The 27,101-nt window shown below is 43.1% G+C and overlaps 1 protein-coding gene and 1 long non-coding RNA gene across 7 annotated transcripts; one reads left to right on the forward strand and one right to left on the reverse strand.

The window, feature by feature from the left end:
• The first annotated feature begins 11,723 nt into the window (after positions 1 to 11,723).
• Positions 11,724 to 16,942, forward strand: LOC144088755 (homeobox protein Hox-B8a). 6 transcript variants are annotated; one of them, XM_077619403.1, is made up of 3 exons: positions 11,724 to 11,951; positions 12,104 to 12,621; positions 15,539 to 16,942. In XM_077619403.1, exons 1-3 carry the CDS (start codon positions 11,881 to 11,883, stop codon positions 15,931 to 15,933), a joined length of 984 nt encoding a protein of 327 aa, XP_077475529.1. In that variant the 5' UTR covers positions 11,724 to 11,880; the 3' UTR covers positions 15,934 to 16,942. The 6 variants fall into 6 exon arrangements, with proteins under 6 accessions (XP_077475529.1, XP_077475530.1, XP_077475531.1 ...); XM_077619404.1 differs by having other exon boundaries at positions 15,542 to 16,942; XM_077619405.1 differs by having other exon boundaries at positions 11,724 to 11,919; positions 12,026 to 12,621.
• LOC144088756 (uncharacterized) lies at positions 15,136 to 20,362 on the reverse strand. The gene is made up of 2 exons (XR_013304936.1): positions 20,179 to 20,362; positions 15,136 to 15,905 (listed from the first exon to the last, which is right to left on the reverse strand). It is a non-coding gene; the product is annotated as an uncharacterized LOC144088756 (long non-coding RNA).
• Between the last annotated feature and the right edge of the window lie 6,739 nt (positions 20,363 to 27,101).

Raw genomic sequence — 27,101 nt, forward strand, 5'->3', positions numbered from 1 at the left:
AGAGAGCCAAACAGACAGAATGAGAGAGCAATACAGACAGAATGAGAGAGAGCCAAACAGACAGAATGAGTGAGAGCCAAACAGACAGAATGAGTGAGAGCCAGACAGACAGAATGAGATAGATCCAGAAAGACAGAATGAGAGAGATCCAGGTAGAAAGAATGAGTGCGAGCCAGACAGACAGAATGAGCGAGTGCAAGACATACAGAATGAGAGAGAGAGCCAGACAGACAGAACGAGAGAGAGCCAACCAGACAGAATGAGAGAGAGCCAGACAGATAGAATGAAAGAGCCAGACAGACAGAATGAGAGAGCAATACAGACAGAATGAGAGAGAGCCAAACAGACAGAATGTGAGATAGCCAGACTGACAGAATGAGAGATACCCAGACAGACATAATAAGAGAGCAATACAGACAGAATGAGAGAGAGAGACAGATAGATAGAATGAGAGAGAGCCAAAAAGACAGGATGAGAGAGAGCCAGACAGACATAATGAGAGAGATCCAGGTAGAAAGAATGAAAGAGAGCCAGACAGACAGAATGAGGGAGAGCCAGACAGACAGAATGACAGAGTGCAAGACATAGAATGAGATAGAGCCACACAGACCGAATGAGAAACAGCCACACAGTCAGAATGAAAGAGAGCCAGATAGACAGAATGAGAGAGAGCCGGACAGACATAATGATAGAGAGCCAGATTGACAGAATGAGAGAGAGCCAAAAAGACAGAATGAGAGAGAGCCAGACAGACAGAATAAGGGAGAACCAGAAAGACAGAATGAGAGAGAGCAATACAGACAGAATGAGAGAGAGCCAAACAGACAGAATGTGAGATAGCCAGACTGACAGAATGAGAGATAGCCAGACAGACATAATAAGAGAGCAATACAGACAGAATGAGAGAGAGAGACAGATAGATAGAATGAGAGAGCCAAAAAGACAGAATGAGTTAGAGCCAGACAGACATAATGAGAGAGATCCAGGTAGAAAGAATGAAAGAGAGCCAGACAGACAGAATGAGGGAGAGCCAGACAGACAGAATGACAGAGTGCAAGACATAGAATTAGATAGAGCCACACAGACCGAATGAGAAACAGCCACACAGTCAGAATGAAAGAGAGCCAGATAGACAGAATGAGAGAGAGCCGGACAGACGTAATGATAGAGAGCCAGATTGACAGAATGAGAGAGAGCCAAAAAGACAGAATGAGAGAGAGCCAGACAGACAGAATAAGGGAGAACCAGACAGACAGAATGAGAGAGAGCAATACAGACAGAATGAGAGAGAGCCAAACAGACAGAATGTGAGATAGCCAGACTGACAGAATGAGAGTTAGCCAGACAGACATAATAAGAGAGCAATACAGACAGAATGAGAGAGAGAGACTGATAGATAGAATGAGAGAGAGCCAAAAAGACAGAATGAGAGAGAGCCAGACAGACATAATGAGAGAGATCCAGGTAGAAAGAATGAAAGAGAGCCAGACAGACAGAATGAGGGAGAGCCAGACAGACAGAATGACAGAGTGCAAGACATAGAATGAGATAGAGCCACACAGACCGAATGAGAAACAGCCACACAGTCAGAATGAAAGAGAGCCAGATAGACAGAATGAGAGAGAGCCGGACAGACATAATGATAGAGAGCCAGATTGACAGAATGAGAGAGAGCCAAAAAGACAGAATGAGAGAGAGCCAGACAGACAGAATAAGGGAGAACCAGACAGACAGAATGAGAGAGAGCAATACAGACAGAATGAGAGAGAGCCAAACAGACAGAATGAGAGAGAGCCAGAAAGACAGAATGAGAGAGAGCCGGACAGACAGAATGATACAGAGCCAGACAGACAGCATCAGAGAGCAATACAGACAGAATTAGAGAGAGCCAAACAGACAGAATGAGAGAGAGCCAGACAGACAGAATGAGATAGATCCAGACAGACAGAATGAGAGAGATCCAGACAGACAGAATGAGATAGATCCAGACAGACAGAATGAGAGAGATCCAGCTAGAAATAATGAGAGAGAGCCAGACAGACAGAATGAGAGAGAGCCAAACAGACAGAATGAGAGAGAGCTGGACAGACAAAATGAGAGAGAGCCGGACAGACGAAATGATAGAGAGTTAGACAGACAGAATGAGAGAGAGCCAAACAGACAGAATGAGAGAGAGAGCTAGACAGACAGAATGAGATAGATCCAGACAGACAGAATGAGAGAGATCCAGGCAGAAAGAATGATAGATAGCCAGACAGACAGAATGAGAGACCAATACAGACAGAAAGAGAGAGCGCCAAACAGACAGAATGAGAGAGAGCCAGACAGACATACAGATAGAATGAAAGAGAACCAGACAGACAGAATGAGTGATAGCCAGACAGACAGAATGAGAGATAGACAGACAGACAGAATGAGAGAGCCAAACAGACAGAATGAGAGAGACCCGGACAGATAAAATGATATAGAGCCAGACAGACAGACTGAGAGAGCAATACAGACAGAATGAGAGAGAGAGAGCCAAACAGGCAGAATGAGAGAGCCAGACAGACACAATGAGTTAGAGCCAGACAGTCAGAATGAAAGAGAGCCAGACAGACTCATTCTGTCTGTCGGGCTCTCTCTCATCAATATCATCATAGGCGCCGTTCAAAGCGGCTGCTAGTTGCAGTGGCTCCCTAAACCCTCACTCGTATTCTGTGTTTTTAGGGCTTTTTTAGAGCTTTTTTATCCTTTATTTTTACATTTTATTGTCTCTTAAGATTTTACTTGTTACTTTGCTTTATATATTATATTCCAAACTTTAATGTTTTAAAACTTTACTTTCAAGACTCTACTCCGAGACTCAAGTTGTGCGAGAGGCAGTCTTTGAGCTATTAGTTTAGTTCATCTTTTGGGAATTCTGGACATTATATTTTGACCCACTCAGCCATGCCTCCGCTGTCTTACACAAAGGATCAGCTGTTAGCGCTACGCAACACCTGGATTCCCCTGGACCTGGACCTGGACCTCCCCGCGGAGTTAAAGAGGAAGAGAAGAGGATGCAGAGCTGGACGAAAATGTCAGGAGAGAAAGCGACGCTTCAGACCCAGCATTCCATCTATTATTATGGGGAACGTAAGATCTCTCCCCAATAAGATGGAAGAGCTAACGGCGCTGACCAAACAACAACGACAATATCGGAATATCTGCATTATGTGCTTCACGGAGACCTGGCTGAATGAACTAATTCCGGACTCTCTCGTCTCCTTGGACGGTTTTCAGCTGGTGAGGGCGGACAGAGATGCTGAGGAGAGCGGTAGGAAGAAAGGGGGGGGACTAGCTGTTTTTATTAATAGTAGATGGTGCAGCCCCGGGCACATTACTGTGAAGGAGCGACTCTGCACTCGAGATATCGAGCTAGTAGCTGTTAGCATCAGGCCATTTTACATCCCCCGGGAGTTCTCGCACGTTATCATAATAACTGCGTATATACGTCCCTCGGCCGATGCGACAGTCGCCCGCGAGCTGCTTCACGCCACTGTGTCCCGGCTGCAAAATGTCACACCCCCAGTCTCTCCTTCTTATCTCTGGTGACTTTAACCATGCTCCCTTGGCTTGTACTCTCCCCACCTTCACTCAGTTTGTGAAGTGCCACACCAGGGAACAAAAAACTCTGGACCTGCTGTATGCCAACACAAAGGAGGCATACAGCTCAGTCCCCCTCCCCCCACTGGGCCGCTCAGACCACAACCTGGTCCATCTGATCCCCACCTACATCCCTATGGTGAGGAAAATAAAACCTACCACGAGGATCATACAAAGATGGACCGAGGAGACCAGCATGGTACTGAGGGACTGTTTTGAGACCACTGACTGGGAGGTGCTGTGCAATTCACATTGTAATGACATTGACAGCTTGACCCACTGCATCACAGATTATATTAACTTCTGTGTTGAGAACATTGTACCCTCCAAGAAGGTCCGTTGTTTCTCCAACAATAAGCCGTGGGTCACCAGGGATCTAAGGGCCCTCCTGAACAAGAAGAAGAGGGCTTTTAGGTCTGGGGAGAAAGAGAGCCTGAAAATGGTCCAGAAGGAGCTGAAGAGAGAGATAAGGAAGGGTAAGACCATCTACAGGAGGAAGCTGGAGAACCAACTCCAGAGAGGCAACACCAAAGAGGTCTGGAGGAGCTTGAGGACTATTTCGGGCCATGGAGGCAACAGCGAGAGAGACCCGGAGTCTGGCAGCAGGGAGTGGGCCAATGAACTGAATCAGTTCTTTAATAGATTCAGTCCTGCCCCCACTCCCCTGACCCCCCAGACCAGAAGCAACGCTCCCCCCTCGTTCTCCTCCTCCTCCTCTTCCTCCCCCTCTTCCACCGGTCTCTGCATTACTGTCGATCAGGTGATAAAACAGCTCAAGAAGATCGAGGCAAGGAAGGCTACCGGTCCAGACGGCCTCAGCTCCAGACTACTGAGAGAGTGTGCGGATCAGCTTGGTATAGTGATTCTGCATATTTTCAACCTCAGCCTCAGTCTGCAGAAGGTCCCCACCTTGTGGAAAACTTCCTGCGTGGTCCCAGTTCCTAAGACTGCGTACCCCAGGGAGCCAAACCACTTCAGGCCGGTAGCATTAACCTCTCACCTGATCAAGACATTGGAGAGAATCATCCTCAATCACCTCAGCCCCCTGATGAATGCAGAGCTGGACCCTCTGCAGTTCGCCTATCGTCCAGGCATTGGTGTGGAAGATGCTACCACCTACCTGATGCACAGGTCTCTTTCACACCTGGAGAACGCGGGAAGCACGCTGAGAATGATGTTTTTTGACCTCTCCAGTGCGTTCAACACCATTCAGCCGGTTCTACTGAGAGGGAAACTGGAAGAGGCTGGAGTAAGGAACCACCTAGCCGCATGGATCATCGACTTCCTCACTGACAGACCACAATATGTGAGACTCCAGGACTGTACGTCTGATGTGGTAGCTTGCAGCACGGGGGCCCCACAAGGCACAGTGCTCTCTCCACTCCTCTTCTCCCTCTACACATCGGACTTTAAACATAATACAGACACCTGCCACCTCCAGAAGTTCTATGACGACACCGCTATTGTTGGACGAGTGACGGACGGGGACGACCTAGAGTACAGGGGAGTCATCACAGCCTTTGTTGACTGGTGTAGGCAAAACCACCTCTACATCAACACCAGTAAGACAAAGGAAATGGTCATCAATTTTCGGAGGAATCCTCAACAGACCACTCAGGTGAACATCCAGGGTACAGACATTGAAATCGTGGAGAATTTTAAGTACCTGGGTGTTCACCTCAACAACAAACTAGACTGGTCCACAAACACAGATGCCCTGTACAAAAGGGGCCAGAGCCGCCTCTACCTACTGAGGAGTCTACGGTCCTTTGGAGTGTGCAGGACACTGCTGAGGACTTTCTACGACACTGTGGTGGCCTCTGCAGTGTTTTATGCAGTGCTTTGTTGGGGATGCGGGAGCACGGAGAGGGACAGGAACAGGCTGAATAAGCTGGTCAGGAGGGCCAGCTCTGTTCTGGGCTGTCCTTTGGACTCTGTGGAGGAAGTGGGAGAGCGGAGGATGCTGACCAGGATGATGTCCATCATGGACAGCACCTCCCACCCCCTGCATGAGTCTGTGGAGTCCCTCCGAAGCTCCTTTAGCAATAGACGCCGGCACCCTCATTGCAGGAAGGAGCGCTTCCGCAGATCCTTCCTCCCATCAGCTGTCAGGCTCTTTAACAAAAAAATGGCTGCGTGTTAAGACCTACCGTATGCATGCATGTACATTTATGTGTATGTATGTATGTATATATGTCCTAAGCAACACGCTTATTTACTTATATATTTATTCATGTATTTATTTCTTGACCTACTTATTACCTATCTATTACCTATCTATTTATGTCTAAAATGCCTTTCCTATTCCTGCATCCTCACCCTCTTGCCACTGGAACAACGAAATTTCCCGAATACGGGATGAATAAAGTTATCCAATCCAATCCAATCCAATCCAATTCTGTCTATCTAGCTATGTCTCATTCTGTGTGTCTGGCTCTCTCTCATTCTGTTGGTCTGGCTCTCTGTTATTCTTTCTGTCTGGCTCTCTCTTATTCTGTCTGTCGGGCTCTCTCTCATTCTGTGTGTCTGGCTCTCTCTCTTTCTGTCTGTATTGCTCTCTCATTCTGTCTGTTTGGTTCTCTCATTCGGTCTGTTTTGCTCTCTCTCATTCTGTCTGTATTGCTCTCTCATTCTGTCTTTCTGGCTATCTCTCATTCTGTCTGTTTGGCTCTCTTTCTCATTCTGTCTGTACTGCTCTCTCATTCTGTCTGTCTTGCTCTCTTTCATTCTATCTGTCTGGCTCTCTCTCATTCTGTCTGTCTAGCTCTCTCTCGTTCTGTCTGTCTGGCTCTCTCTATTTCTGTCTGCCTGGCTCTCTCTCATTGTATCTGTCTGGCTGTCTCTCTGGCTCTCTCTGTATCTGTCTCTCTGGCTCTCTTTCATTCTGACTGACGCTCTGCCCGGTACTCGCAGAGACATTACACAGAGGGAGTTGCGACCAGAGAGACATTACACGAGGGAGTTGCGGGGAGAGAGAGATTGCCCATGATTTTCTTATGAGCAGCATCTCGCGTCCGCTGTCTGCTCGTATATCAAAATTCGTCTCGTATCTCAAGATAAATATTCAAAAAGTCAAAGTACGCTCAGGTTCAACAGGTAGATATATAACAGTAATCTTTATGACCATAAATTAAACACTATTTCTTCACAATTATTCACAAAACTCACTAATCAAATTTCAAAGAAACCTAAATAAGGCTCCAACACTCTCTGTCTGTCTGTCCGTCCGTCCGTCCGTCTCCCTCTCCCTCTCCCTCTCCCTCTCCCTCTCCCTCTCCCTCTCCCTCTCCCTCTCCCTCTCCCTCTCCCTCCCCCTCTCCCTCCCCCCCCCCCTCCCCCTCTCCCTCCCCCTCCCCCTCCCCCTCTCCCTCTCCCTCTCCCTCTCCCTCTCCCTCTCCCTCTCCCTCTCCCTCTCCCTCTCCCTCTCCCTCTCCCTCTCCCTCTCCCTCTCCCTCCCCCTCCCCCTCCCCCTCCCTTTAGTTATTATTTATTTCATAAATAGTGTTATTTATTTCCTGTTTTTTTCTGTGAAGAACTCAGAGAGGGTTATTTAGTTATTTATTTCATTAATAGTGTTATTGTTATTATTTGTTTCCTGACTTTTTTCTGTAAAGAACCTGGAAAGGGTTATTTGATTGTGTGGCTTTCTGGAAAACCATTTTTTTTTAAGCTCCCCTACGATCGTCACACTTTTTCTGTTACAAACTGACACTGGTCCCCTATCAGAGAAGGGAAAAGTTGTGTGGCCCTCACAGGAAAAAGTTTGGGGACCCCTGGTCTAAGCCAACGTCATGGCTGAATCAGTTTAATCGGCACTTTGGAAAATTTTGCATCATTTGGAACGTAACCCAAGATTTTTTTTTAAAACACATTAAACTTTGTGTAATTAATTCACTGTAATTAATACGGTGTGTCCCCCCTCATAGTACATACATACTTACTGCATGGCTTCAATTCCCTTTTAATAAAAGAGCCAATGAATAAATCACCTCTTTGTGGCCTAACATTGGGGACAAAGAACAATAGAGAATGTCATATAATGGTTCTTGGTGGAAAACTGGTTTAAAAATATCTCTTGAGCCAAGGACTGCATAGAAAATTATGAATTCAATAAATCATATAATACAGAGGTGAACACGTGGGTCTCGATCATGCGGCACCCAGCCAAAATGAATGTGGCTCTTTGCTTCTTATCATATTTTTTATGTACTGTGGCTATTTTGCCTCGTTTCATGTTTCTGTTATTTAAATTCTCTCTTAAAACACACTCAAATTCATCAGAACCCATTAAAACATGATAAGTAAGGGGAAGAAAGTGTTATGGTGAATAATATGGTTTTAATTGTGTGTTTTTGTGTGTTTGTCTGTCTGTTTTGGTAGGTCACTGCGTGGTGTGGCTCTTTGTCTCCCACAGTTTAAATGTTTGCTCTTTGTGTCTAACTTGCTCGCCACCCCTAATATAGTGGCTCTCTATACTGACAAGAGTGGCGCGGAGCTCCATCAGGGTTTTGAAGTTAAACGAGAACCACGTAACTGCAAGCATGTCCAATCGATGCAAAAGAAGCAATTTTTTTAGTTTTTTTTTTACTGGTGTCTGAAGTTTACTTAATAGATTCGTCCCTTTATTAACCAAAAAATTATATTTCAAATTATTAAAATAATGCTACTAGTTTCACTATTAATAATATTATATAGTAAGACTTTCACAATGTAATTTAATGAAAGGCACATAAAGCCCTGCCATGTTTCGTGCCCTGTCCTTCTCCGTGCTTTGTTCTGTGTTGCCTTTCTTTATTCAAAGATAGAAACAAGCAGCACGAGAGGAGAAGGAAATGCAGCACGCAACAGGGGTCTTTAAGAAAAAAAAGGAGGGTGCGAAGGTGATGAGGGATGCAGCATTCGATGGTTGGAAGAATCCGCCGCCGTCTGTCGTAAAAACAGTAGGACGGAAAAAAAGAGCAAGAGAGAAGAGAGAAAGGGAATTCAATGCGGTGTGCCGCAATAAAATGATATGACTGCAATGAAAGTTTATAGCGTATAAATTTTTGAAGGTTAAGAACTAAACGGCTGTAAAGCAAACACGCTGAAAGAAAAGAGAAGGCGGCAGTATGGAGACAGTCAGAGACTGAAAATATTATAGCAAACGCGGACTCCTTTCAAGAAAAAAATTGCGAGGGCAAGATTAATGACGTAAGACAGCAATGATATATTTCAAATTATATACGCACACGATCTGTATTGATTATTTTAACGTTTAAAACATTAGTTAGGATGTTTTTATGTCAAAACTTTAATTTAAAAAATGGTTCTGCTGCCCTTTGATTCCACTGGCCGCCTGTTTTTTTTCTTTTCTTTTTTCTGTGTATGTGTATCCCGTCTTGCCTTCCTCGGTTGCATCCTCACAGTGTGGGTCATTAAAATAACTTCCCACCTCTGAGGAAAAAAACCCTCAAAATACAGCAAACGCTGAAACACTGAGTGTACTGGCTAACCTTCCGGCCTTGAGGGCACGACAAGGTCTGGGCTGGAGAAAAATCCGGTTTAGCACACGGGGAAAAAAGTGCAAAAGGGGCCTTGCAAATGTTTTTTTGTATGTGTGTGTTGCCCTCATCTGATAAGGACGAAGATTTCCAAGTGCTGAAGACGGTGCTTCGTGGCTTTTTAGATAGAGGTAGCATTTTTTTGTTTAATATTAATTATTATTATTTTAAAGATATTTTATGTGTTTGTAACTTAAAATTTTACAGGCAATTTTTGAACGTAAAACAACCAACCATCTCTGTTGTTGATTTATTTTAAAAAAATAATTCTATTGGGATTCGCAAACGTTTAAATTACTTTAAATAACGTCAAATATAGCTTGCTGGAGCCTATCCTAGCCAACTACGATGACCATCGGGGTACACCCTGAATTGGTCGCCAGCAAATAGCAGAGAACAAGGAAATGGACAGCGATTCAGGCTGACACTTATAGCTAGGGGTATTTTAGTGTTCATCCAGCCTACCAAGCATGTTTTTGAGGTGTGGGAGGAAACCAGAGTACCAGGAGAAAACCCACACATCCCTGGTGAGAAAATGCAACCTCCACACGGGAAGGGCCAAACCTGAAATTGAACCCTCGATCTAAGAACTATGGCCGGTGCACTAACCACCTGTCCACCAAATTTGTATATAAATTTTCATGTGTAAGACATTCGTTCCTGCCAGGTTTATAAGATATTATAATATTTTGATAATTCAGATCATTTGAAAGTAGTAAATATAACATATTTGAAACAAATAGCCTAGGTATGCAAAGTTCATATATTTGTACATAAAAACGATACTGATCAAGTTTAATTTTACAAAGCCTCAAATTTATTAGAGGTTTTTTTAATCAAGTCCCACATATAGAATGATATCCAATAAGTCGCAGTGTATTATCTATTTTCATAAGCTTTAGACAAACTTTTTCTCTCTGTTTTGTACGTTGTCTGCTGAATAAAACCATAATAAAAAACGCACATGAGAGACAAGGCTGAGTGCACGAAATAAAAAAATAGGGGCTCCTGCTTCGCATACGGATATGAGAATGACAAAAAAAAAAACACCGTTCCCCGTACCGCATCTTCAGTTCCCTTACTACTGCTAATCTTCAATTGGAGCACAGAATTTGTGTGTGCAGGGGGCCAACCAACCCTGATCAAAGACAGACCTCTTGATACAACATCTAACATTAATGTTCCACTTGGTGGCGCTCTTATACCGTTATTCTGAAAGAGTCAAGTCGTTTTCAAGGATTAGTGAACGTTGAGACGTGTCTTTTAAAAAAGCCTGTAAATAGGTATTATTCATCAAAATTAAGAGGCAATTTAGAAGGAATTAGCGATAAAGTAAATCATTCGTATTCTATGTTTTTGGGTGGATATGTTCATGTTCCTTTGTAACATAATGAAGAGAAAATACAACGACATACATTGCTTCCGTTTCTATACGTGTGTCTTAAGTTATTCAAAACAAAACTCGTACAAAACAAACTATTCAAATAATGATGCAAATGTGTACAATGTAGTGCAAAGTACTTTGGCCAGTCCTACTATTATAAATGAAATTTCGTTCCTTGTGAAATATACGTATACGATATATAGTGCTTATTTCAAATGGCTGCGTGCTTCAAAACTGGTTCATCGCTGGATAATGTTTGTTATAGAACCATTGTCTAATTTCTGCGTTGACTTTGCAGGTCACAGGGAAAATTGTACATTTGTTGACACGGATGCCTAGTAAAACTTAGCTCTTTGTTCAAGAATGATTTTAGTTTTTATGGAAAAAAATTCTGTTTGTCAATATAGTCTTTGGACTCACTTTTAGCAACAGCCTATAGAAACGAAACCTTGCATCTTACAACTTCACAAAGCGTTAAATAGCATCTTCAACCACCGTTCACACATAGACAGAAGGGACGACATCTGCTTGACGAAACGACAATTAAAAGCCTTGGTATTCTCGCTCGGTTCAGGCCATTTACGACCTCCGTTCTCGCAAAAGTGCGCTTATAACCCCCTTTGCGCTTCTCTGCTGTGAGGACGTAAACAAGCGAACACTACCCCGTCAGCTTTATGGGACTTTATAGTTGCTTAAACTGTTTACAGTGCTTATTAAACCCCCACCCTTCCTGCATGTATATTGCAATCATATTTATAAAATGATCAGAATGCGCTGTCCAGACCCTGCAGCTCGTTTAGCTGAGGCCACTTACGCTATAAGTGCGTAGCAATACTTGGGTGGGGTGTTCGTAATGATACAAAAGCTGAAGAATACATCTTATTATATTTCCCATACTGCCTATGTGTGCAATTGGTAAAAAATATATTAGCACGCTCACAAAATTATCTTTTTCATTCTGTTTCATCGATCTCTCCATCCTTTAGTTTTGGGTTAGACGCAGGCCAGATGACGCCAGCGAGAAACTGAAGTGAGCGTGCGCACGCTCGTGCATGTTTGTTCCTGCACAGAGAAGCCAATTGGACGAAGCGCTGATAATAGATGCAAATTATCCCGAAACACACATACTAGAGAGGGAGTGGAGGGGGGGGGGGGGTTGTTTGTTGGGGTGGTGGTATAGAGAGAGTGAAGATTTGTGTGTGTACGTGCGTGCGCGTGTATGTGGCGAGAGAGAATATGAAACAAGTCATTTGCAGAAGAGTAAATCACAGAAAAGCCGTTTGAGAGCAAGACGGGGCTCCAGCTTTCAACGCTACATTTGGAATTGTAATGCGCGTTCTTCTTTCCTCCGCCGCCGCTCCCTTTCTGGTTTGTTCATCGCTGGATTTTTCATGGAATCGGTGTGAAAGTTGTTGTTTTTGCGGTGGTAACATTCTCCGGTCCCTCTCTGGTTGTTTGTCGTCACCGGGTCCAGCTCGTCAGTTGTGGCCGTGAGGGAGAACACCACAACAGATCCTCGCTCACTCTCTCCCTCCCCTCCGTCTCTCTCCAGCCTGAAAACAACGGGAACACAACTGAGCGTCGCCGGACACTTGTACGCGCTCTCTACTGACGGGTGGGGAAAAAATCAGCTAAAGATGAGTTCATATTTCGTCAACTCACTCTTCTCCAAATATAAAAGCGGCGAATCGTTACGTCCGAATTACTATGAGTGTGGCTTCGCGCAGGAACTCGCCGGAAGCCGACCCACTGTAGTTTATGGTCCGGGCTCCGGGGCCACCTTCCAGCACGCCCCACAGATCCAGGATTTCTATCACCACAGCGCCTCAACACTGCCCAGCAATCCGTACCAGCCTAGCCCTTGTGCGGTGACGTGCCACGGCGAATCCGGCAACTTCTATGGATATGACGCCCTGCAAAGGCAGACGCTCTTCGGGGGTCAGGACGCGGAATTGGTTCAATACAGCGATTGTAAAGTGGGTGGCGCTCCGGGACTCGGCAGCGAAGACGCGGACGGAACTGACCAGAGTCCTTCTCCGACACAGCTGTTTCCCTGGATGAGGCCGCAAGGTGAGAACTTTCTTTCTCAATGTTTTGCCTTTGCCGGCCGGTCGAAACATCATCATTAAAGTAAGAGCAACGCTACTCTGAAGGAGACTGCAGAATATCTGAGCCTTCGTTGGAAGAATGTGGACCTAAAATGGAAATTCACAAAGGTAATTTGGGCTTTTCCTGTTAAAATTAGGACACAAATATATATTTATGTTTTTTTACAAGCGTCAAAACTTGGGAAAGACTTCAAGGTCTAAATTGCACAAAGCATTGTGGTGGATAGACAGAGAAGGGCACCAGGCTATGTAAAGAATGGTGTGTTGTGCGTGTCAGTGTGTGTGCGTGTGTGTGTTTGTGCGTGCGTGTGTGTGTTTGTGCGTGCGAATGTGTTTGTGCGTGTGTGCGCGTGTGTCTGTTTGTGCGTGCGAATGTTTTTGTGCACGTGTGTGTGTGTTTGTGCGTGCGCATGTGTTTGTGCGTGTGTGCAAGTGTGTTTGTGCGTGTGTGTGTCAGTGTGCGTGTGTATGTGCGTGCGTGTGAGAGTGTCTGCGTGTGTGCGTGTGTCTGCGTGTGTGCGTGCGTGTGTGCGTGTGTGTGCAAGTGTCAACGTGTCTATGTGTGGGGGTACCCACGTGCTTGCATTAGTCTTTGGGTCCAGAGAACGATGAAGTGAGCCTCGTCTCAAAGCCCCGTTTGCGCAATATGCGCAGCTCTCAAAGACTTACTTTGGAGTTGCAGCTCTGACCCAGGTTAAACTTTTACTGCATTTTACCTTTTACAGCTTACTCCAGGTCTTTTGAATTACTCAGTTCCACGGGGGTCCTGCTGTCTGAGATCAGAGTGAACGACAAAGAGAAAAGGAAATGAAAAAACAGGGAATTAGGTTCTTTTCTAGAACTGTTTTTAGCCCACACAGTCTACATGTTCAATTTGAAAATTGAAGCTGTAGCAGAAACTGAAGCGTTCTTTCAAATAGCACAGTAATTTTATTGTGTTGTCTGTCATTCTGCACACACTTAGTTTTTGTGTTTAACTCATGAAAATCTAACGAATGAGCACCAAACGTTTACAACAAAATTACTGCTCATAGTCAAATAAAGCATAACTATAAAAGCTAAACAACATTTTCCATGAAGGCTCACGCAATTATTCATCACTGCCGGGGAAATAATAGAATACATGTTCGCTTATGTTTCCTACCTCATTTCACAAGCCTCTGTAAACTGCCAGTGCCCTTTAGCAATATAGTAATCCTCTGTGTATTGCTTAGACATTTAGTTAGATACATTTATGTAGCTTGTGCTTTCTAATTATATTTCCACCTTTAGTCATTTCATGTCTTTGATTATTGATCTATCAAAGACAGGACTCATCAAAAGAATATGAGCCCTGTGAGGAATTGCTATGTAGTATATAGAGATTCAGTGTTCAGTGGTAAAAATCAAACCAGCTAAAGGCAAATTGTGTGTGTATCAATAAAGGGCTTTAGAATCCACTGTGTCAAATCAGTGTTGTGAAATGTCAAATTTACAATTGCTTTATTAACAGCAAACAATATTGTTGTCTTCTGCGCGGTCATTTTTTTCTGTTCACTTAATGTGTCACAGCTAATTGCAGAATTGTTCATGTGAGGTCATAAAGGGATCATTTTCAAAAGACTTGAAAATGTTCGCCGATATTAAAAGTTGTTTCATGCAATCAGAATTTACACGGTTTGAGGAACAAAGTCTAAAGGGATATTTAAATGGATGGATGTTTGTGTCGAGCCTAATGTGCACCCTCCAGTAAATTGTTAACATTTGCATAAACAACGAAATTTATTGTAATCTCATTGCCATATTGAAAAGTGCAGCGTTTGTACAGACAATACTCTCTAAATAGTTCCTATTTAATCTCAAAAGTCATTGGCGCTTAAGTTATATAGACCAAAAGTGATTGGCCGATTCTAATTTCATATCTTTATGAGCAGTGGCATATTTTGTCCGTGTGGCACATCCATCCCCCTTAATGGGGGGGTCATCAAAGTGCAGGACAACAGTTTTATGGAAATATAATCACTCATATTATTGCCCTGTGTGTGTGCGTGTGTGCGTTTGTGCGTATGTGTGCGTGTGTGTGTGTGTGCGTGCGTGTGAGTGTGTGTGTGTGTATGTGTGTGTGTGTGTGTGTGTGTGTGTGTGTGTGTGTGTGTAATCTGTCAGGAGTCTGATGTGAGCATTCACTGTTAAATCTGTTATTATTCTTTCTTTTTTTACGTTTGAGACAGTTTTTTTTAAGTAATCATGATGGTATTTTAAATTAAAAATGCATATACTGTATTTGTTTCACTGCACCTCATTGAAGAATGCTATGTTGAAAATTTAAATTAGCTCATCATCAAATGTTGTTAATTATCATGGTGAGTATTTGTAGTAAAGGCGTCTCTGTCCTTGTAATGCGTGTGGTTGGTGGCCACAAGAGGTAATAATACTGTTTGAAAATCTCATAGATTTGGATTCAGTTTTATTAGTACTTTATCATTTACAAGGAGAGTTGTAGTAAATTTAAGTTTATTTTTCCAGCGCAACAAATATGCAAAAAAACTTATGAAAAATAACAAATGGCTCAGAATTTTCATACATTCATTAAATGTATCCAAAATAGCTGGAATGGTCATAATAATGTGATATGGTGGGGAATGCAATAATAATTACCAGTAATATCAACATTATTATTAAAAAAAATCCCTTTTCATGGTAATTTCAAATAAATTTCCTTACAAAATCTGTCATTTTGATTTTCCAATTCTGCCGTTGAAAGATTTTATCCAATCGGTAAAAAACACTAAAATTGTATGTTCTTTTCTTATTATTTATTTGTTGGCCTCCATGAGTGGGGCCATAAGTCTCTAATAATGTATCTCCATTTCCTGTCCTTTCCTTACCATCTCCTCCAGTAGCTGCTGGAAGGAGACGAGGACGGCAAACGTACAGCCGTTACCAAACTCTGGAACTGGAGAAGGAGTTCCTCTTTAACCCGTACTTGACCCGAAAGCGTCGCATTGAGGTGTCGCACGCGCTGGCATTGACAGAGCGACAGGTGAAGATCTGGTTCCAGAACCGCAGAATGAAGTGGAAAAAGGAAAACAACAAAGACAAATTCCCCAGCAGCAAGAGTGAACAGGAGGCGGTGGAAAGGGAGAGGAGGGAGAAGGAGCTACGGGATGGCGGGGCGGCTGGTGGAGGTGGAGAGAGTGGAGGTGGCGGAGGTTCGGTGGTGGTAGCAGGAACAGCTGGATCACAGGCTGCTTTGAGCGATGATATCTGTGAGAAAACCCATAAGCAAATGTAGGGTCAAATAGATGAATATGGGGAGCAAGTACATTTCAAGGGACTGGGTTATATTTGCGAGATGGGTGAGCGTGCTAAAATTGTGTCTGAATTGTCCTGTTATATTCACCTATTAATTGACTGGACCGAACTTTAGTTTAAAAAATGACGACTAGCGATCTGGTAGGACTGGAATGGCTTAAGTGTCCCAATATAATGACTGTAAGGAATGGTGGTTTGGGTATCAGGGGCGATAATAGGGAAATGTAATCTTAGGAGGGTGGGAATAATCAATCCGAGATAGTCTACGTTAGTGAAAAAAATAATAATGCTTCAACAATGATAGCTTCCTTTCTTTGTTGAAAACTTGTTGTGGAAACATTTCTATATCGTTCAAAGTTTTATTATTAACAATTTTATCTTTGGCAGCTGTATAGTTTTTAAGTTAAAATGATAATGGTGCACTTTTTACTGTATTTCTCACTCCTTTTTTTGTTATTGTAATGGCAATTGTTTTTAATGATGAAGTTGATGGCGTTGCAATTCCTGAAATGTCCAACAACATGAAACTGCCTATTTATGCCGTTTTAGTAGGTCGGGTTATTTTTTTTTTAAACACTCTAATTGTTGTTCATTGTATTGTTTTGGATTGATGGTGTTTGTTTATTCAGTCTTCCTTTTCTCTTTTCGGAATAAAAGCATGCGCACGGTGGGGTTAATAAAGATAAAATACTTATAAATAAATGATCCGAGGCCACCTCGTGATGTAGAGGTTCACTCGCCTGACTTTGGTGTGGGCAGGCGCGGCCTCGATTCCCGCTGGTCACGGTATGATTGTGAGTGCGAATTGAATTGAATGCTTTTATTTTCATTATGGTTGTTTGTCTCCCCGTGTGCCCTACGGCTGACTGGTGACCAGTCTAGGGTGTAGTCTGCCTTTCACCCAAAGTCAGCAAGGTGAGGCTCCAGCAACCCTTTCGAGGATGCATGGTATGGAAAATGAATGAATCAATAAAAGACAGAAAAAAGTAGTTAGTTGTGATTGTTTGAAGTGTTCATGTGACTAAGCTGGTGCCCTATATTTATATATATAGTTTTCTAATTCAGAGGCATTAGCTTGCGTGAGTTTAAGGCAATAATAACAAATAGTTATAAGGACATTAGTTAAGGACAGTATATTTTTATGAACTAAATTTTTAAATAACATTTTCTATCATAACATAGACTGATAAAATTGCAGTTCAAGTCTCTTTGAAGAAAATATCCCACACGCACATCTGCAAACATGCGTGCGTACACAGACCCACACACCATAATCCTCTCTCTATCTCCTTATTCAAACACATTTCTATTTATTGCACACTCCTCCAATTATATTGTTATAAGTCTGTATGGTCACGGATTTATACTGCCCTTAATTATTATCAAACCAAACACTTTGGGGGATTGTTTCCATATGGAAGGATTAAACAAAAACCGAGGATATACTGCATATGCAGTGATAAAAGTAGGAAGAGGCAGTAATTTCTAATTATACAGGTCTGTACTCATTGTTTAAAAGTGTACAGTATGTTGATTTACCTGGAACATTAGTAGAAATTTGGATGAAAATATGTGCATGTTATCATTAAACACACAAAAAAAGATGCACACTAGGGATAAAAAACTATTTTCGGATAATTGCCCTCAAATGTCTGATGTAAATATATAAATCAGCTTTATGTGTAATTCCAAATGGGTCCTTTCAGAGTCAAACGTCCACATTAGACGAACATAATTAATCATACCTGTCAACCTCTGCCGATAACTGCCCTTACGGTGTTTGTAAGGTTTTTGGGGGGTTTGTAAGGGGAATCATAATTGTTTATAAGGGCAGTTATCGGCAGAGGTTGACAGGTATGTAATTTTATGAATGTACATGTTTAATCCCATCTATTTAAATGAAGTTCAATCAATTTTACATATAAATTTGCTCATACTTTTTAAAAGCATTAGAGTCTAATTTATTCATTCATTTTCTGAACCACTTTATCCTCACAAGGGTCGTGGGGGGTGCTGGAGCCTATCCTGGAAGACTGGCACAAGGAGTGGGGGGGGGTATCATGCTGAATCGGTGGCCCTGCATTGTGTGTGCAGGACCTAAACAAGAGAGAACTATTTTCTGAACCGCTTTATCCTCAGTTGGGTCGCGGGGTGTTCTGGAGCCTATCCTAGCTGACTCCAGACCAGAGGCGGGGGACACTCTGAATCGGTAGCCAGCCGATCGCAGGGCACGAGGAGACAGACAACCAATCGCACTCACACTCATACCTAGCAGCAATTTAGAGTGTCCAACCAGCCTACCATGCATGTCTTTGGAATGTGGGAGAAAACCAGAGTACCCGGAAGAAACCCACGCAAGCCCGGGAGAACATGCAAACTCGACACAGGTGGACCGACCTGGATTTGATCCCAGATCCTAAAACTGTAAGGCCGACGTGCTAACCACTCTTTCACCGGGCTGCCCCAGTGTAAATAAACGTCACTTAAATGATTGCATAAATTTTCCTTGTAAATTTTAGACCACATTTGAATACAAGCATGTGCATTTGATTCGAACCAACGACCATGTATCTTAGGACCAAACAATGAAAATTACATATATAACATGCATGCAGGACGTCCAAAAAGTCAGTTACTGCATCAGAGAGATTTACAGATTATGAGGCTGATTAGCCATTAATGAATTGATAGATCTGCCCATCGTTGGCTGGGACAGGCAGCAAAATGCCCAATTAACCTTTATGAGGATAGGTGGTACAGAAAATGAATGAATAAATAAATATGTGAGGTCATTCTCTGGAAGCAATTTATCTGTTTATATTATTCATTCGTTTTCTGAACTGTTTACCCTGACGAGGGTTGTGGGGGCTGCAGGACCCTATCCCAGCTAACTACAGGCACCAGGCAGGGGTTACCCTGAATTGGTGGACTGCCAATTGCAGGGCACAAGGAGACGGACAAACATTCATGATCACAATTTTACCTAGGGGCAATTTAGATTGTCCGACCAGCCTACCTTGGATGGATTAAGGATGTGGGAGGAAACCGGATTATCCAGAGAAAACACACGCAAGCTCCACACAGTGAGAACCAACCTGAGATTGAACCCTCAACCTCAAAACTGTGAGGCCAGTGCGCTACCCACTCAGTCGCCAGGCCAGGCAGTTTATAACATTCAGTGGAAACATTTTAGGCACATGAACTAGGTTAGAGTAAGAGCTTTTTCTATCTGCTTAAAACTGCACGGGTTAGCATCTAACTCTGTTTTGTATTTGCTGTCATATCAGTCTAAAACAACCGTATTTATTTGGACTTGGGTGGCTACCCACAGCTCATGCTTACACTATTATCCCGCAACATCATTAAACCCCAATTGTGTTCTGATTGACAATCTCCCTAAACTCCCCTGGCATCCTATTGGCTGTCTCACAACAATAACTTCCGTTAGTCATCATGGAGTTGTATTAGGTTTTTTGTTTTGTTTTTCGAGTGTGGTTAAAGCAACTGTGTTCTTTATCTAAAATTATTGTTGTGAATGAAATGAAGAAACAGGCCCTGTTATCTATCCATGACTGATATTGCAAGGCAATACGGCCGTAACACACTTACTATCGCTACGATATTGAAGCAGAAAGAAGCATTAAAAGTGACAAAACCTTGGCATGGCCTCTGTGATTTCACAAAAGATGTGGAGAGACTGCTACTCCTTTGGATAGACGAGTAAGAAATTGCAGGAGATACAATGAGGGAGTCGATTATTTCTGAAAAAGCAGCGCCGAAGGGAACGTAAACCCAAACAGGTAAGAAACGGTGGTGATTAATAAAACAGATGAAAAATTAAATGCGACAAAAATCACAAAACTCAGAAAAACACAGAGCTGCCAAACTCTGTTGACCCCATTTCAAGAGTACCCTTGTCCCATTTCTGGAGTTTTTCCAGAGTGAATGCGATTCATGCAAAATCGATATAAAATGCAAAAAAATATGTAGGACAATTTAAATCAAACTGTTATTATCATGATTTTACATTAATTGAAACTGTGTTTTTGCAAACTATTGATAAAGTACAGGATAATAAAAATAATTTTATCTTTGTGTTTGTGTCCTTTTATATGCATTTTACAGTCAGTAATTCCACCTTGTGTCACGCTGAAGTCGCACATGCATGCTGTACAATGTGCAAATGCCAGCCCTTTCAACATGGGATATTTCGTCGAATACGAACCAATAAACCTCTGTGAGTGTCTGGGTTTCTTTCTAGAAGTTTCATCCAAATTGCCATCCTTTTTGCGTTCAACCCGACAGGCATATTGATAAGACATTGATGTGATATTTTGTCCGATCCACTATGAACATTCACAAGATCAAACACAAGTAAAGCACACTGAGAAAGATGAGTGAGATTTTGAAGCTTCTGCAGGAGGGTGCGATGACTCTCCTTCTACAGAAAATATTTTACTTAGGGCAAGATTTCATGACATACAAATTCTCTATGACAAGGGACATACAAATTCCCTGTTACAAAGATGCCGCGCGACAGTGACACCGATGATGGTGGTGATACTGATGATGTTAAAGGCTACATATAAACATATAAACAAAGGACATACCCTATTACAAAGATGCGTGGTTTTGAAACCGATGGTTGTGATGTGGATGGAAGGTCTCTATGACATGGCCATGACACGAATTGAAGGTGATGTTGATGTCATAGATTGAAACATTATTTGATTACTTTCAAGATTATTTCACATTTCCCCCTTAAGTAACTAAAATATTTTTTTATTAATCACATCAATTTGTATCCCTCCTCTCCGGGTTTTAAAATACAAACACCATCATCAGTTACTCTTCACAGGGTATAGAAAATAACAAAATCACTTGTCAGGGCACCATCTTAATAGTCAAAACAAACATTTACACAGAGGAGACGGCATCCTGGGATTCGTCACACTTCAAAGGAGTGAGAATCTCCAGCGTGGTTTGACATGCGGTGGTACTGTATGTCACTGTAAGCTACTAGCGTGTGCTGGATTCAAGGTATTGCATCGCTTTACGGTGAGATGGGGTTGCAATAACAATGTAGCTGTTATGGCCAGGTGTCTTGCTGGTGACAGGAACGACATTTTTGTTTGTGTTATCAGTAGATCATCAGTCCGCTGGCTGTAGGAGTCTGATGTGACCACAACTCCTCGCTTCTGGTCTCCAGGAATCACACCATGCGTCCTAGGTCCTTCCAGGGCCTGTGGGGTTTGCTCTTTATGGACACGTGGGGTGTTATCCCAAACTGTAGGAGTTTTTCCGCTTGAGGTGGCAAGTCCACTGAGGTGGCCACATCTCCCTCTGTCGTGGTGTACAGGTACTCCAATCGAACTAGTTGGGGTCCTAGTCGCTTGAACTGTTTAACAAATTCTGTTCTGGCTTTCCCAAACTTCATGGTGATGTGTAGTGGCCAGTGGGTTTGTGCTTGGCCATTTACATCTTCGACTTTGGTTTTTAACTGTCGAACTACAGATGAGGGCCCTTGTGTTGCTAAATCTAGGGAGTAGAACGTATGAGGTTCCTCTTGACCTTTGACTACTTGGATCTCCATTTCCTCCCACCTGTGTACTGGTTTCATGCCATCATCTGTGGGGATAAGGCTGATTCCCAGTTTACGGAGTAGGTCTCTTCCCAGGAGGTTCACAGGACAGTTCTGACTCAGGACGAACTTTGCTTCGTGGTTTCGTCCATTTTCATCTGTTATTTTTATCTTCCTCGACTTCTTCATAAGTTCAATGTGTCCTCCTGCTCCAATCACAGTGATCCATTCTCTTCCTGGTATCAATCCTGGCACTTGGTCTTTGATGACTGATTTATCTGCTCCAGTGTCACATAAGAATGTTATTGGTGTTTGTCTTTGTCCCACCAGTAAGGTGTAGTATGGTTTGCTGTCTTTGTCCCAGAGGGTGGACATGAGTCTAACACTTCTGCTGGCGACCAAGGGGTTTCTTCGTCCTCCTCATCACTTTCTTCAGTTTCCTCCTCTGTGTTAGGCTTCTGTTTCTATTCCCTCTGGCGTCATTCTTGATATTGATGTTCAAGGTTGAACGGTGGGGGTCTCTGGTAACCACTGTGTGTTTTTTTGCAGTCTCGAGCAAAGTGTCCTCTCTGTCCACAATTGTAACACTTGTCTTCTGAGTTTGCTCTTCTTGGTGGGCCAGGTCATACTCGGCCTCTTCCTCCTCCTCTTCCATGTCCTTGTTGGTAGAATACTTTTGATGACCCTTGGTTCACCAATGAGGCCATGGCTTGGGTCAGAGTATTGACTCCTGCGCTTGTCTGCTTTTGGCGGTGTCTTTCCTCAGCATGAATCACCCACTCCATTGGTTGATTCATTGGCATGGTTCGGTATGTGACACAGTACTTCTTTACGAACCCTTTGATTGGGGGCTGGAGCCCTCCAGGAACCCTTGTCTCAGTTGGGCTTGGTACACCCCTTGGTCACTTTGGTCTTCCATGATCCCACTGTGAGTTTTGAACACTTCTTCAAATCTTGCTCTGAATTTATGAACTCCTTCACCTGGTTCCTGTTTTGTGGCCCTGATCTTGTCATAGCTTGGTGTGGGGCGCCATGTGTCTGTGGGAGGTCAAGGTTAGGTGGTTGTGCAGGTGAGTAGACATCAGATGAGTGTTTCACGGACAAAGGTTTGGGAACCGTCCGACTTCCAGTCTACTCAGAGTCACCTATGTCTCGAACTACCTTGACCTGGGATTGGTGAATCCACGTCCACCTTTCAGCAATCCTTACTGCTGTGGGGGTGGTGAGTTGAACCACGAATGGGTCTTCCCAGCGTGGCAAGGACAAGGGCTTCCTTTTTATGACTCGAATCGGGATGCCCTCGTTTGGGCCTGAGGTTGTCTGTAAACAAAAATTTTAAAGTGGGCATTTACACCAACCTCTGGGCATGTCCATCATTTGTCCATCATCCCCCCTGTTGAGACATGGCTCCTCCCATGGCTCAATTTTGGAATAGATTTTTTGGTAGGCACGGCAGGCCTTTAGCTGTGCACAAGTCGTCCGCAGACTGTGTGCCTTACATTTGCATACAGCTATTTGGTTGGGCTTAATACTGATGGTTGTGATGTGGATAGAAGGTCTCTATGACATGGCCATGACACGGATTGAAGGTGATGTTGATGTCAAAGATTGAAACGTTATTTGATTACTTTCAAGATTATTTCACATATCTATGGCAACATATGTTAGAACACAAAATATAATGTACAATTACACATGTTCAGTATACTGTCATAACAATGTATTATCTTTCTTTCTACAAATTCGAGAAGTCATTCTCAAATATTCGACAAGGTAAACAATGAAAAATCGATAACATAAATTCCTTACTATAACCATAATAGACACTATACACACAGGCCGTGACCGGACGTTTCGTCGACGGACACTTCGTACCCGGACGTTTCGTCGAACGGACGTTTGGTCGCCGGACAGTTCGTCGAACAGACATTTCGTCGCCGAACATTTTGTCGATGGACAATTCGTCGCTGGGCATTTCGTCAACGGACAATTCGTCGCCGGATTCGCTCGCTCTCAAAATTATAATCATGAGAGAGAGAGAGTTTACTGTTGAAAGTGATCAACCAGGTAATCTCTCGCTCTCAAAATTATAATCATGAGAGAGATCGAGTTTGTCATTGCATTGACAATGTCAGAGCATTAATATCTAAATATCTAATATCAAAATTATCAATAAATTGCGTATTATTGGCATGTGTGTACATTTTTTTCAATTTATGTGTTCCTGGGTGACAGAACAAAACGTCCTGTTCTCGTGTGTGTAGAGACAAACTTGCCTCGGCCGTGCCCATCCCACATTTTATACTATTATTTTCATGTCCCAAACCTCTGTTAAAGTGGTTAGATCAGAACTTCCACGTAAGCCTCTGATACACTGAATTATATTATTTTTAACCCTTATAGAGCACTCATTTAACCCATCGGCTGCCATTGACGGCGGTAGACGTCCGATTCATGTTGACTGTGAGGTGCAGATGCTATACCTGTTATTAGAGCTCCATCTAGTGGATATATAACGCAAAGTTCTGATACAGTATTGATATTGTATACAATTAAAATGAATAAAAACACTCGAGGCTTGATTCTTTTTCATACCAATTATCTCATGCATGTCATGACAGTGATAGAACCCCAAATCAAACTGGGAAGACTGGCTGTGAGTACTCATTTATCAGGATTGAGAGAATGAAGGTTCATCTGCACCTCACAGTCAACATGAATCGGATGTCTACAGCCGTCAATGGCAGCCGATGGGTTAATGAGTGCTGAGTACTCCGCACCTCACAGTCAACATGAATCGGACGTCTAACGCCGTCAATGGCAGCCGATGGGTTAATTGAGTGCTCTATAAGGGTTAAAAATAATATAATTCAGTGTATCAGTGGCTTATGTGGAAGTCCAAGTTTCTCTCTACTTATTGGTTGTTATTCTGAAGTCTTATGAACTTGTCACTTGAAATCTTCCTATGTGAGCTGATACTCATGAAAACTTCAAAAGGCAAGGGCCACAGTTTAAATACAATCAACAACTCATACAGTACATGTCTGGATGAAAACTGTAAACACAGTCCATAAACAGGCTTCACCCATACATCTGTTCAACAGTTCAATCATTTCAAGATCTGCATGTGGAGTCTGCAATATGTCCATGGAAACAGTCTGCAAACCCGTCAACAGTCCAGTCAATCACAGTGGTTGCCTGAGAGGTGTCTGACAAGTGATCATCAAGAGGATCTTCAACCGCCAGGTTTGTTCCCTCATCAGGCAGGTTCTCCACAGGTGGACCAGGCTCCTCCAGCTGGTAGTCATCTTGTGGTTGCACTGATACGGAAGCAGGGACCTCAACTTCAGATCTCTGATCAGCTGGCAGTGGCCTGTGCTCAGACTCTATCTCTTGGTCTCTTGCTCATTTAGCACCTGAAGAGGCTCATAGTGAATGTCATATTCATCACCACAGTCATCTGACTCCTGAGGATGAGATACAGGCTGATGTCTCTTGCTCTGCATACTTTTGTCACCTTTTCAGACTTCTGGTGTTGCCTCAAAAGGGTAAATGGTCACAGGACATCAGTAGATTTCTGTGCAGAACTCTGGAATGTCCTTTAACTTTTTCTGTCCGGACTTCATTAATTGGCAGATCAGATCCCATTTGTCTCACCACTGTATGAGCTGTATCTTCCCAGAAGTCACCGAGTTTTCCAGGTCCTCCTCTTGTTGTCAGTTTTTTTTCTTTTTATCAGGATGTGCTCTCCTGGTTGTAGCACTGAGCTCCTTACTTTTGTGTCATAGTGCTTTTTACCCCATTCTGCAGCTTTCTGTGCGCTCTCACTTGCAATGGCGTACACTTCTTCCATACCCCGTCTCTATTTCTCCACATAGTCCTGCTGACCATTTGTATCTGACTTACTGCACAGTCCAAAGAGCATGTCAAGAGCATGGAAGCTTTGGTGATTTCCCAAAAACCAGGTAAAATGGTGAATAACCTGTCACATCACATCGGATACAGTTGTATGCATACACAAGCTTGTTCAGAGACTCCTTCCAATTTGACTTCTGTGTCTCTGTCAGTGTTCAGGATGAATGAACAGGTCAGATTGTTGTGGTTTCCTTACCTCTTTTGGTATGGGGGTGATTGATGCAGTGGATGTCCCATCTGCATCTGATACTGAACAACATATCTTTAGGGAAGGCAGAGTCAAAGGGAACATTTCTTGTACCTAAACTGCTTGGGTCGTGGCAACGGTGGCGTCAGGTGGTAGTTCTTCAGAACCTTCTTTCATTAAAGACTCAACATCAAACGGCATCCTTGACAAAGCATCTGCGTCACTGTTCTCCCTCCATGGCCTATATTTTATAGTAAAGTGAAAATCAGCCAATTCTGCAACCCACCTGGAAATGGTTGCATACAGATTTGGAGTGGATAGACTGTACATAAGCGGGTTGTTGTCGCTATACACAGTGAATGTTGGGGCATACCACAAATAATCACGGAATTTGTCAGTGATTGCCGATTTTAGAGCCAAGAATTCCAGCTTACCAGCATATAGGTGAAAATTCTTTTTAGCTGCTGTCAATGTGCGGGAGATATAGGCAATAACTGCACCTAAACCTTGCTGTGAGGCATCAGTGTGTACAATGAATGGCTGAGTGAAATCTGGGAACCCTAATACTGGTGGATGGAGCAGGCAGTCAATCAGATGTTCAAGAGTCTGCTGGTGCTGGTCAGTCCATATGGTCGACATTCCTCAGACATAAACCCCTGATGATATGCCTTTCCCTGGTCCAAGAGGGAGAACCAGGAGTTCCCGCCAAAGCTGTCCATGTCTTGGATTCGGGGATGTCGGTTGGGATGTGTCTTCCAATTTAGGTCTCTATAGTCTATGTGCAAAACCGAAGACTTCCATCTTTTTTTCGGACACACATTTGCAATCTGTCAATACAGTCAATATCATTGTCTATAATTGAGGAGTGACACTTCTCTCAGCATTCTTTTGACTACCTGTCTATGCTCCTCTGTCAGGTGACTTACATTTACAGGTGGGTCCCATTGGTCCCCTGCATTAGATGGGGTGTGGATGCTGGTGGTTAACTGTAATTTGTGCTAGGGCAAAAATCTCAGCAGGAAGCAGAGTCGAGATATATTGTACTGTGCCATTCCAGTGCGCCCAAGTAAGAGAATATCATGGTCAGTTGGATTTGAGACATCAATTATGACCAAAGTGTCATTGAACTCAAGACCATCTGGCCACTGGGAGTTCACATCTGGCGGAAAAAGCACGATCATGTCCCATTGACTGCTTTTGTTAGACCATGGGGATTGTACGAGTGGATCCGCATTCCTTTTGGCCTCATGAACGCCCCTGCATCGTTTTAGCGTTGCATGGAGGAATGTTGGTAAGGACTCCGGGATAACACCTGCATCTCTTATTTGGATGATACACTGGTTTTCAGTAAGACCTTTGAAGAGCATGTAGACAATGTGAGACAAGTACGTAGGCGCCTCAGAGAGTATGGCATTAAACTAAAACCAAGAAAGTGCAATCTTTTCAAAGCTGAGGTTCGCTACTT

This window comes from Stigmatopora argus, chromosome 14 (genome assembly GCF_051989625.1).
Source record: "Stigmatopora argus isolate UIUO_Sarg chromosome 14, RoL_Sarg_1.0, whole genome shotgun sequence".
Lineage (NCBI taxonomy): Eukaryota > Metazoa > Chordata > Actinopteri > Syngnathiformes > Syngnathidae > Stigmatopora > Stigmatopora argus.

What these genes read in the sequence shown, in the direction of transcription:
- LOC144088755 (XM_077619403.1), top strand. Translation starts at nt 11,881, where the DNA reads ATGCGCGTTCTTCTTTCCTCCGCCGCCGCTCCCTTTCTGGTTTGTTCA. An exon ending in CTGGATTTTTCATGGAATCG is followed by an intron (nt 11,952 to 12,103) that starts GTGTGAAAGTTG and finishes GTCTCTCTCCAG; the next exon opens with CCTGAAAACAACGGGAACAC. An exon ending in TCCCTGGATGAGGCCGCAAG is followed by an intron (nt 12,622 to 15,538) that starts GTGAGAACTTTC and finishes CATCTCCTCCAG; the next exon opens with TAGCTGCTGGAAGGAGACGA.